Source organism: Python bivittatus, unplaced genomic scaffold (assembly GCF_059951505.1).
Source record: "Python bivittatus isolate LINGU-HERP-01145 unplaced genomic scaffold, Pbiv_v1 ctg000240_np1212, whole genome shotgun sequence".
Classification (NCBI taxonomy): domain Eukaryota; kingdom Metazoa; phylum Chordata; class Lepidosauria; order Squamata; family Pythonidae; genus Python; species Python bivittatus.
Genome location: NW_028277051.1, coordinates 1020581 through 1032231, shown reverse-complemented (window position 1 = coordinate 1032231; position 11651 = coordinate 1020581). Strand labels below are relative to the sequence as shown.

General features: G+C 52.7%; 1 protein-coding gene across 1 annotated transcript; it reads left to right on the top strand.

Moving 5' to 3' along the window:
• Nucleotides 1-1885: 1885 nt before the first annotated feature.
• Nucleotides 1886-11363, top strand: ERAL1 (Era like 12S mitochondrial rRNA chaperone 1). The gene is made up of 11 exons (XM_088138696.1): nucleotides 1886-2984; nucleotides 3096-3227; nucleotides 3807-3934; nucleotides 4213-4290; nucleotides 5192-5238; nucleotides 5327-5388; nucleotides 5602-5714; nucleotides 8031-8375; nucleotides 9259-9408; nucleotides 9506-9586; nucleotides 10721-11363. Exons 1-11 carry the CDS (start codon nucleotides 2810-2812, stop codon nucleotides 10841-10843), a joined length of 1434 nt encoding a protein of 477 aa, XP_087994822.1. The 5' UTR covers nucleotides 1886-2809; the 3' UTR covers nucleotides 10844-11363.
• Nucleotides 11364-11651: the final 288 nt, after the last annotated feature.

The window sequence follows — 11651 nt, the reverse complement described above, 5'->3', positions numbered from 1 at the left end:
TGGTCAAAAGCAAAGACTTTTCCTTCAGCAGGATGCTCTGCTCCTCGCCTGGCTCGTCCCTACCACAAATACGGAATGATAAGATTACCTCTGAGCATGTCCAGAGGCTGATTTTATAAGAGTGCAAATCGGGCTGGCGGGGTGGGGGGTGTATAAGGCTAAATTCTCCCTGGAGCTCTTATCACCACTGGAAGCCTCTTCACCACATCCCAGATATTGGTAAGCGGGCTGCAGGCAAAGTTTAGTCTAGCTCAGACAGCCCCCATTACTGGCAGAAAGGGCCTCTGGGCACGGTAGGAAAATACTTGTTGGAATGGATACTTTGGGTACAGTTCAGTGCTGGGCATGGCAAAGCCCTGGGCATCACCCAGGCATCAAGAGGTCCTTGGTCCTCTTTTCTCTCTGAATGCTCTTGAACTGGTGGTAGCCGTACTATGGAATAGACTTTCTGCCCAAGCTCAGAGGCGGTCCTGTTAATGTCCACATCTGGGCCAAAGTGATGGCTTCACCTTGGCTTCAATTAACGACCAGATCACTTTTTTTTTTGGCCAAAGGAGAGACTGAATCTGCACCCTAAAAAGCCTCCACCTTTGAACAGTTGCTGTCACCTGCATTTTGACTCTGAGCCTGGGCTTCAGCCTCGGCATGTGTTTTGATGTTCATCGACAGAAACAGGGAAACCCCAAAGAGGAGAAAGACTAGCTGGCGAGCGAGCCCAGGGCAACGTGAAGCCGCCCCACCTCGGAGAGTGGGAGCCCACGTGGCCCGCAGCAGCCTTATCTCAGCCCCACCTGGGTGTCCTCGGAGCACTTGAGTTTCCTGGCTGTCTGGAAGGATGGCGCCTTTGGAGCAGTGCCAGGCAGGGAGGGCGGCAGGGAGGGCTGTCGAGATAGGGTGCCACTGCAGCCCAGGCTATAAAAGGGCCTCCTTCAGAAGCCCCCTCTCAAGAGGCTGCTGCCCTCAAGGGCGCCAGATGCAAGAGAGGGTAAGCGCTGATCCGGGGAGGGCAACCCCCGGGGTGGGAGCCTCACAAACCTTTCCCCTTGTCCCCTGGTCCTGCCCCCCCCCGAACCTAGGGCCAGAAGGCATCTCCCGCGGAGCAGATGCCACGAGCATTTGGGGTGCAGGACAACTGTGGAAGGTGGCGGGGGCAGCTCTGTCTTCTGTACGTCCAGCGCCGTCTCGGGAGACGTAAGACTTTTCTCTAACGTGTTGCTTTGATGGGTGGGCAAATGTTTACAGCACCTTTATGTGAGCAGTTCGTTAAATGCGTGGCTCCAGAACCCAAAGCATGAAGGAATGACAGTGTTGCCAGTCGAGATTTTATTTATTGTTTCAGAAGTTTACAAACAAACTAGGAACTTGCGTCTTAACTGCATTTCAATCCAGCCTGCCTTTCAAACCTCTAGGTAGCCTGATTCTACTGCAAAACCTTTTATTAGGACAAGAACCCCCTTAGGCTGAGAGAGAAATGCTCCCATCTATCGAAGTCAGTAAACAAGTTGGATGGTCCTGTTCCCCTGCCCAGGGAATGGCTTTACTGTTAGGAATGCGCAGACGGTGCCCCACTTTTGGGAGGGTCCAGCCAACACCCCAGGGTGCATTTTAGGCGAGCGTTCACCCCCTAACTGGTCCGCTTTCCTCTTCCTTCCAGCCCTCGGCTCCAGGCCCCCCCGAGAGAGCGGACAGACTTGCTGGGGCTCCAGCTCGGATATCATCATATACTGTAAGTTGGAATCAGACACTACAGTATAGATGATGTACTATCTGGAGCTCCTGGATCCGTCGGAAGCCCGTCCAGGCCGCGGCGTCTGGAAACGCTCCGCCTGCTCCGGGGAACGCGGCAGCGACGGCGCGAGGACCCGCAGCAAGCCTCGCGGTGGAAGAGGAGGCTGGGAGGGGGCCTCGCCGCTTCACCCCCCTCCAGATCGGCCGCCGCGCAGGCGGACGGGCCCCCCGGGGGTCTCGCCCCTCCGGCGCCAGCCCTGGGCGGAACTCGCCGCTGCCGAGCCCCGGCCCGCCCGAAGGGAGCAGCCGCGACCCGGACGACCAGCCTCGCGGCACGTCAGCGAAACCGTTACCATTACTGAGTTTAGTAATGGTAAGGGTTCCCCTGCCCTGCCCGCCAGCCTCCTCCGGCGCCCGCGGGCCAGAAGACGGCGCTCGGCCTGCGCGGCGGCGCGGCGCAATAAAGCGAGAGCCCGCCCGACCCGCCGCGCCTGCTGCCTCTCCTTCTTCGGTCGAGCCGCGCTCGGGTTCCTGCGCCAGCCGGGCAGGCTCGCGCTCTTCCGCGGGCAGGGCGCCCCAGGGGCGGGAGGGTCCCAGGCGAGCGGGGCAACCGCATCCTCCTGCTGGCCGGGGGCCGGCTCAGTCCCCAGACGCCGAGCGGGGCTGCCGCTCCTTCGCGAAAGCGCTCTGCATATGCTCGGAGGGACTGGAGGGGCTCCGGAGAACGCTCAAGCCTCTGAAGCCCGCGCGGTAACCAAATGAAACAGACCCGCCAGGCCAGAAAAGGCGCGCCGGCTGGGCTCAGGTCCATGAAGATCAGGGCACTCTGCGTAGGCTCAGAGGAACTGCGCCTCGGGTCTCCTCCAGCACACGAAGCCCTCCCCGCACTCGCGCGCCCAGTCGGCGTGCGCTCTGCGCATGCTCGGGTCGCTCTAACATTAAGGCAAAGAAAGCGGCTCCCTCGCTCCTCCTCCGCCCCGCCCCGCCCCGCCCCCAGCCCACAAGGCCTCGCGCGGCTCCCCGCCGCTCGTCTCCATGGTCGCCCTCCTCCCGCCAGGCCCTTCGCGCCGCGAGGGCCAAGATGGCGGCGCCCGCTTCCATGGGCCTGGGCTGGCTGGGCTCGCGGGCCTTGGGCCTGGCCGCCCGCCGGGCCTGGCCCGGGAGAGGGCCTTCGCGCTGCGCCCGCTGGGGCGCCTCCCTTCGCCTCGACCCGGCCTCCGCCCGCGCCGCGAGCCTGTGGAACTCGCTGCCCGCAGGTGGGAGGCGGCTCGAGCGGGCCGGGCGGCGGCCCTCCCCGCGCGTCCGGGCCGGAGGGGCGGGGGACCGGGCGCTGCTGCCCCTCTAAGCTCTGCTCCGTTCCGCTCCAGGGACCGGCCCCCGGCAGCCCCGCCGCGCCTCCCCGGCCCGCCCGCGCGGCCGCGAGTCTGCGCTGGACCACCTGGCCGGGATCGCCCCGGGAGAAGCCGGCCCGGCCCCGCCGCCCGCCTGCGCCTTTCAGGGTAGGCCTCCAGCTGGGGGGCGCGGGGGCGGGCTGCCGCGCGGCCGCCCGGGTCGAGCGTGCCCGCGCCTTCGGTGGCCCGGCGGCGACACGTGTCCACGCGGGTGTCGCTGCTGCCGGCGCCGCCGTCCTCCCGGCGCGGCCCCTGGTTGCCCGCCGGCTGTTTCGCCCCAGGCGCCGTCTCCCCATTCCTCTTGGGGGAAAGGGGTTTCCCGGCCCGTCTTCGTAATTCGGACGTTGAGGGTGGGCAGCGCGCGTCCCCACGAGAACGAGAGAAGAACCGGGCGTCGGAAGCGTCCAAGCGGAGCGCCCTGAGAGCAAGCCTGTGCTGGGTGGCCGTATTTCTGCAAGAAGGACCCTCTGTCCGTGGCTGGCAGCGACCGTAGAGCAGAAAGAGAGCGGCTCTTCCTCGCTGAGGGCAGGCGCTTCCCTGAATTTTACAGCGCAGAGCGGCGGTAGGAGAGGAGGAGGAGGAGGAGGAGGAGGAGGAGATGTTTAGAGCATGAGAATACCAACTTTTGAGCGCTGTTTGCAGGGACCCATCCTAGCGACCCACTGAATCTGTGCACTGTTCTTGCAGACGAGCACGAGGTCTTGTTGGCTCACCACCCTGATCAGCCGGAGAACCCCAAAATCTTGAGAGTTGCCATTATTGGGGCTCCCAATGCCGGGAAGTCCACCCTGTCGAATCAGTTGCTCCAACGGAAGGTAACGGCTTAGGGCTCGAATTGTCGTTGGCGCTTGATTTATATATTGCCACGTTATTTAATCAGTCAATCTGTTTATTAGCCACTTCAGTCACCAAAACAACTCTGAGCAGTGCCATATGGGTTATATGGTGGTTTATATTTAAACCTCCAGAGGGCTTTGGGAGCCTGATGGGGCATAAATACCATGACTAATTAAACCGTAGAAGCGGATGAATAAGTATAAATGCCAGTCTTCGGGCCTTAGAATATAAAACATCTGAGTTGTTTTCTTGGCAGATCCTGCCAGTCTCCAGGAAGGTGCACACAACACGATGCAATGCTCAGGGTGTCATCACAACAGAGGATACCCAGCTGGTGGGTAGTCATAAAAATGACTCTTAACTATTTTTCTTTCAACATTGGGAGGTATGCTTTAGAAAGCTTGCAAGCACTCCATTGTGGGAAGAGTGGCTCCTGTGTGGTTTATTCCTATTATCTGTTGGCGGGAACAGAGGCGGTTCGATAACAAACGGTCCCTGAACCTGGCAGGTGGGGCTTGCTTTTATGGCTTAAAAATCACCATAATTTGTTTATTTAATCCTATCAGAGCACTCATTTTTGTCAGCCTTTCTCAACTGAATGGCTTGTAGATGTGTCAGACTAAACCTCCATCCTCCTCAAGTCACACCATGATTGTGATTTTTAATAAGATTGGTATCCTGCCCAGAAAGCACCATGTTGGGAAAGGTGAAGAATGTATTTACTTAATGAATGCTTCCCCCCCGTCCACTTTTTCACAGAGTGAATTCACTCATATCAAAGCATACCACGGAATTTTTAAAATACACAGAATTATATTAAAGACACCACTGGTGTCTTACAGTAAAGTCCTGAAAGGGCTTTCCACAGAATAGAGCAACATCCCCCAAAGCTTTGCTTCTTGTAGCTTCCAACCGTGTTGTTCAGCAAGGGAGGAAGCTTCAGATGCCAAGAAAAGAGTTTTGGACTATTTAAAGGATCACATTGTGGACCCTTCCCATTTTTTTCTCCCTGATCCTTTCAGAAGAGATAGCGCTCCTCACCAAAATGGGATCGTCAGTGTGCAGGGAACAGCTTTACTGCACAGCTTGTCCCTCTCTCCTTAAGGCCAGTCAGCATGACAGTTCAAGGCACTGCGCGGAGATAACAAATGTCTGTCGTCTTTTTTGGATATGGCAAAAGTGAAGAAAATATTGTCCTGATTTGAACATATTTAAATTCCTCTTTTTCTCCCTAGATTATTTTAGACACACCTGGCCTCACCACCTCTGCCAAAGGCAAAAGGTAGGAATGGTTCAAGACAAAGTGTGGGTCTCTGGGGGTGGGGGGGAGTGTCCAATTTATGACAGATGCTTTGTGCCTTCCATTTCAGGCATAACCTGGAAAAAAACATGTTGTCTGACCCACTGGACAGCTTGAAGAATGCAGATTTAGGTGAGGGTTTGGTCTCTCCTTTTTTGTTTCCCCCCACCCCGGGCATTGATTGGATGAAGTTCTCTGCTGCTGTGGTGGGAAGGTGGAAGGGCTGCCAAGGTTGCTCTCTTCTTGTGCCATAAATTCCACTGAATTTCAGTTTGCATTAAAATGGGGAGTGAGGAAAGATGGTTGTCCCAAAGTTCATTTCCTCCATTTTTCCTGCTCTTAAAGTGCTGGTCCTTGTGGATGTCTCAGATCGCTACACACGGGACCATCTTCACCCGCAGGTGCTTCACTGCCTTAAGCAATTTCCACAGATTCCCAGCGTCCTTGTCTTGAACAAGGTGAGTTTGCTTCTAACTTATGCCCGGGGTGTCATCTCTGGGGGGGGTGGAACTTCTTTCATGCACCAAGACCAAAAGAGGCCTCTGAATACATGTTGGATGAAGGACTTCTGCCTATGAGTTCTTCCGTGGCAAGCCAAAATTCTCATTTGGGGACGGCTGCTTTCTTGAGGACTGCAGTACATCATGACCAAAAATGATCATTCTTTCCTAGAGAAAAAAGATGATTTTGCAGTTTTCTCTTTCCTGTGATAATGCCCAAGAAACAAACTAATTTCACTAAATGTGCAGGAATGCTTTGAATGCGCAACTCAGTTGAGTAAAACACAGAGAATGCTTTAACTGGCCAGTCTGTCCTTTATTGTGATGATTTGTTACATTTACACCTTACCTTTCATCTGAGAGCTCAAAGCAGCTTATGGGGGAGCCTCCCTAATTTTATCCCCCCTGCAAAAGTCCTGGGAGGCAGGTTGGACTGAGAGGGAGGGCAAGTAGCTCGGAGCTCTGCGATAGATGATGGAGCTGGATCTCATATCCTGGTCTCACCCCAATTTTACTTGGCGCAGCTTATTGCCCAAATCTTAACCGTCCCTGGGGGTGTGAGTCCCCTGATGATGCTCCCTGGAATTACTCACCAACTCTTCATCTTGGAATCTATTTATTTTGAGGACTGTTTTTATGTTGCATTTTAATGAATTTTTATTTTGCTGTAAACAGCCCAGAGTTGTTTCACGAGATGGGCAGTGACAAATTTGATAAATAAATAAAAAATAAATAACCCATTTTGGGTGGAAAATAAAACCACTACAGCCTAGAAACTCTGGGGAGACAATCCAGTTAACTTTGGGACCTAGCAGAGAGCAGAGGCCCAGGGGCGTCTTGAACCAGTTTGACACACAGCCTTGGTCTGCAGTCGGGTTTTATAAAAGAGATCAAACACACATTCCCAGGTTCGGCTTATGGTCACTCACTCACACACTCACAGCCTGTTGAGGCACGTGGATCTTGTCAGCCCCCCTTGCTTTCTACCTGGGTTTTCCAGATAGGTGCGGCTGGAGCAGACAGACACACAGCCCTGGTCAACAGCGGGAAAATAATTGGGGAAACACACAAAGCTCTTACAACCGAACACTGAGGCACAACTAATTACACACAAACGCTGGGCTTATATATATATATATATATATATATATATATATATATATATATATATATATACACACATACATACACACACACACACACATACATACATACATACATAAAAAGAAAAAAAAATGTTCGGGTACTCACCCACTGTGACGTTGTCCTAAATTCATGCAATTGGTTGGCACAAAACCAAAGTTCCCTTTACTACCTTCAGGGCAATCCCGCAGGAAAATCACAAACCCGCTGGGCAAATGGCCCGGTGCCGGCAGGGCGTGTTATCCTCCAGGGACCCAGCCCATCAGGTTAGCCCAGTCCCATCTGGGTCGCCAAATGTTGGAAGAAAAAGTTATCTTACCAAGTCCATTTCTGAGCCGGGAGTAAAGACACTGACGAATTGCATGAAGTTAGGAGATTTATTCTTCACCCAAGTGCAGAAGCAATGACAGCAGGCAGTTAGGTGGGTGGCCCCGCTGGGCCCCCTCCCCACAGTACCTTATATACCTTCTGTTACATTCAAACCCACGTTAAGGTGTCATGACTTTCTGATCCAATCAAAGCCAGTTACTTTGATCCATACTCCTCCCCTTACCCAGGACCCCTTTCTCTGATGCCAAATAAGGTTCTTCCTTTCTGTATGTAAACCAATTTCTATCACCTTGAGTGTTAACAGCCATATGCAAACATACATCCCTAAGAAACAAGGTCAGGACCGCTTATCTTTCTTTGTGAGGGGTCATCTGAACAAGAAGAGACTATCAGGTCAAGACAGTTTATCTGCTTACATGAGTTGCTGCCTTTCCAGTCAGGAAGAGGCAAACCATGTCAGCAATTAACACATCCTTGAGATTTTGAAAAGTGTTAAAGGTCTCATCCTCAAGAATGCAACCTTTTGATAATCTAAAATACAGTTAACCATACATACAGGAAAGGGAATATTGGCATTTTGCTAGGCCTGCTTTTATTTCATATTATACAATATATAAAGATAAATGTTTAAACATCTAAATGTCTTAATATATAAAAATGTCTACATGCCCCAACCTTCTAACACTGGCAAAGGGACCAACTAATGGAAATACATTCCAGCAGGAGGGAGGAGAGAAGTGTGACTTGCTGATATTCCTGCGAAACAGCTGATTTGCTTTCCCTTCCACTTTTGGGGTTCAGGTGGATCTGGTGAAGAAGAAAGGCCTTCTGTTGGAACTGGTGGTAGAACTCACCGAGGGAGCTGTTGGTGGAAAGAAGCTAGAAGCCAAGTCTATGTACAGGCCTGATGTCTCTCGAGAGCCTTGTAGGAAGCCCCCCAAGAGTGCCCAGACCTCTGCGGCCACTGAGAGCACTCATGCAGAGTCCGTGGAGTCTCAGGCAGAGGTGGTCACGGAGGATGCCAGCCTGGCTTCTGCAAAGGAGAGCGGTGCCCCAGAGAGGATGAAGTACCAGAAAGGGTGGCCCCTCTTCCAGGAGATCTTCATGCTGACTGCTCTGGAGGAGGAGGAAGTGAAGACTCTGAAGGCACGTGAGTGGCAACAGTCAGAAGCACAGAGCTCAGCCGTGGAGCCCCCGCTGGCCATGAGGAAGAGCTCATACTTCATTCCCAGCCTCGCCAGATTGAAATAGAGAAGGGAGGGAGGAGCAAACGTTTCGGCTTAAGACAAAACTGGGCCTGTGAGTTTCCTTTTAGCCGTGAGTTGGGGGAAAGTGCCAGTATCTGACTTTGTATGCTGCAAATCCAAAGCGAGGCCCAGTACAATTAGAACTAGGTATGTTTGTTGTGATGACAAGCAAGGCTTACACTGAAGGCTGAAAAATTACAGCTTTTCTCCTTTCCCAGCAAGATGACTGAGTAACAGGTTCAGATGTGATGAGAAAAAGTATCTCTTCATCCAGAATGTAGCACACCACCACAGGATGCAATGACAGACATTAGCTTCACGATGCCTTAAAAAATAGACAGACTAGTCCTTCCACTTGCTGTTAACACATGACTAAGAGCAGCCTCCAGCTTCAGAGTCAGTCTGTCTGCAGAGAACAGCTGCTAAAGCAAGCAGAGGAGTTCTGTAGCCCTCCTTGCAGTCAGGGTGGTGGGCTAGGAACCAGATGCTTCAGAGCTACTAGAGATGGTGGTTTTGTGGAACTGAAATAGCTCTTAAGCAGAGGGGAGAGCAGGATGGGTTCCCTTGCATCTACACTGAATATTCAGGAATAAGGTTTTGGTTGTCTTTGAGTATTCTGACGGGGCAAGATCTCAGCTGTGGCTTCTCCTCTTGCCATGTTGAATGGTTAGGCCTGATCTCTAGCATATGCTGAACTCCAGTTCCTCTCCCCCATCTGCTGGCTGACGTGGAAGCACCGCGAGCAGACATGACACGGGCATGGGTGTTCTTTTTGTTCACAGAAGTACCTTCTCAAGCAAGCCCAGCCGGGCCCCTGGGAGTTCCACAGTGAGGTCTTAACCAGCCAGTCACCGCAAGAGATCTGTGCTAACCTTATCCGGGAGAAGCTCCTCGAGCACTTGCCGCAGGAAGTGCCATACGCCGTGACGCAGGTGAACGCAATGCTTGCAGCACCCCACCGCCCAATCCCCCACCCCACCCCCCATGCCGGCAGATTCATTGTGGACCTGTGGGCTTCTTTTCTTTCAGAAAACAGCCGTTTGGGAAGAGGGTCCAGGTGGGGAGCTCGTCATCGTGCAGAATTTGGAGGTCCAGAGGGAGAAATACATGGTAAGTATTTGTGTCCGAGGCTTCTCCGCTGGAGCGGGGGTGGCCCTTCAGTACCATTATCAGTATCAGTAGCTTGTTGAGGTGTTGACTACTTTTAACACCTTTTTGTGGGGGTAATTCTTAAACTTTCTTTAGTTACAGTATGATCCTAAAACACAATAAAATTCCAACCAGATAAGGAAGATTGAATAAGAGATGAAGGCTTAGCGGTATCAATTCTGCCAAAGGCCTGGGGGAATGACCAAGTTTTGAAGTAGCCCAAAATGCTTCCAGGAATCAATGCCGGCCATTACTGGTGAAGGAGGGAGAGCTGCAATTAGGGAGTGCGTGTTTCAGGCCGTAACCCTGGAAGAGCGCAGGCAGCCCCTACCCTCTGGACCTCCCCTCCGCATGCAGGGGGCTGCTCTTGGGGGCTGGCCCTTTGACAACAAAGCCGTGCTGTGTATTTGGTCAACTTGTGGGGTTGGGGTGGGCTAGGAAAGGACCCTGCCCATTCCTCTGCAGAGGCCTTGCTTCCTGCCATTTAGAATTGGCACGGAGGCATCATTTGCCCCTTCCTCCTCTGGGTGGAGCCCATTTGAGTCGAATCCCACCCCCACGCCTGAAGGAGAAACTTTCAGCTCTGTAGGCATTCAAGACTGCTGGGGTGCAGGAAGCTCCTGCTGAAGGCCGCAGATACCGACAGGGAGGGTTGCTGCCCGAGAGCCTTGCTGATCGGGAGCATCTGGCTCCCACTCTGGGAGAAATGAAATTTTAGTCTGATCTGGAATGGCTCTTCCTAACTAGAGCCATTTATGTAGCTGAGTGTCTCAAGATGCATTCAGGATGATGGTGGAGCAATTCATTTGATGATTGGAATTTAAAAACCCTGACCCATGTACCTTTTGAAGGGGGCATCTGCAGAATCCTCATTTGGGTTTTCCTCTTGCCTCACTCTGCACTTCCTCTCCCACACAGACCTGCTCGGCCGGGAACTTATCCTGGGCGATGGGTGCAAACTGCCTGCGGTGCTACCGGTTTGAGTGGGGGTGGATGACGAGGGGAGGGTACAGATCAATGACGCGGGGATCGCAGACCACGCAGAAGATGGGCTGGCTGGGCTGGCTTTAACGGTCCTCTTTGCCCTCCCTGCAGAAGATGCTGATTGGCTACCAGGGCCAGGTGATCAGCAAGATTGCCGCCGAGGCAGGCCACGACTTGATGAACGCTTTCCTGTGTGAAGTGCAGCTGAAGCTCTCCGTACAGCTGAAGAAATGAACCGCCCAGCCTGCCGTCCACCCTGCAAGGACAGGTCGCTCTTGGATGGGTCTCCTTGGGCTTTCCTTTTGGGCACTGCTCCTCTTTGGCCAGAGAGCTCAGCTGGACGACCCTGCTGCCCTCGGCTTGGAGTCCCCCCCTCTCATGCCAGAGACGGCGGCAGCGGCTTGGAAGCGGCCGTGGAGCTCTGTCCTTCCCTCCTCGGGAGCCCTGCAGGGCTTCTTAGGCTAAGAGAGATGTACAGTTGCCAGTGGGCGGGAGCCAGTGCTGTCCTGGTGTTCGTGGTAAGCAGAAGAAAAGCGGTGCCAACTGTGGCTCAGCCCCTTGGTAATTAAAATTTTTATTGTGGTGTATAAAAAGCACAGTTAAAATACAAATCGAAAGGTATAGCGAAGAAAGAACTAAAAGAAAACAACAAAAAACTAAAAAGGTGAAAATAGATAGAAAGATGAAACAGAAAGTGACTTCCGAGTATCTCCAATACAGATATAAATACAAATTAAAAAAGGTTAATCTCTTACCACTATGTAATCCAAATTCACGTTATTTCTATCAGCACAAACTATCTAATCATTAAATCCCACAATCAAAGCTTCATTTTTTTCCCACTCAAGCACGTTAACTAAGAAGGGTTGCCATGAGGAGACAAATTTAGAAACAGTATTATCTCTTACTAACGCTGTTAATTTTGCCATTTGAGCCAAAACTGTGGTTCAGTCCCTTGACTTCTTGTGAGTATCATACTCTTGCCTTGCCTGGCAGAGAGGGTGGCACCCCTTGGCCTTTGGAGCTCCTCTTGCAGATGTTG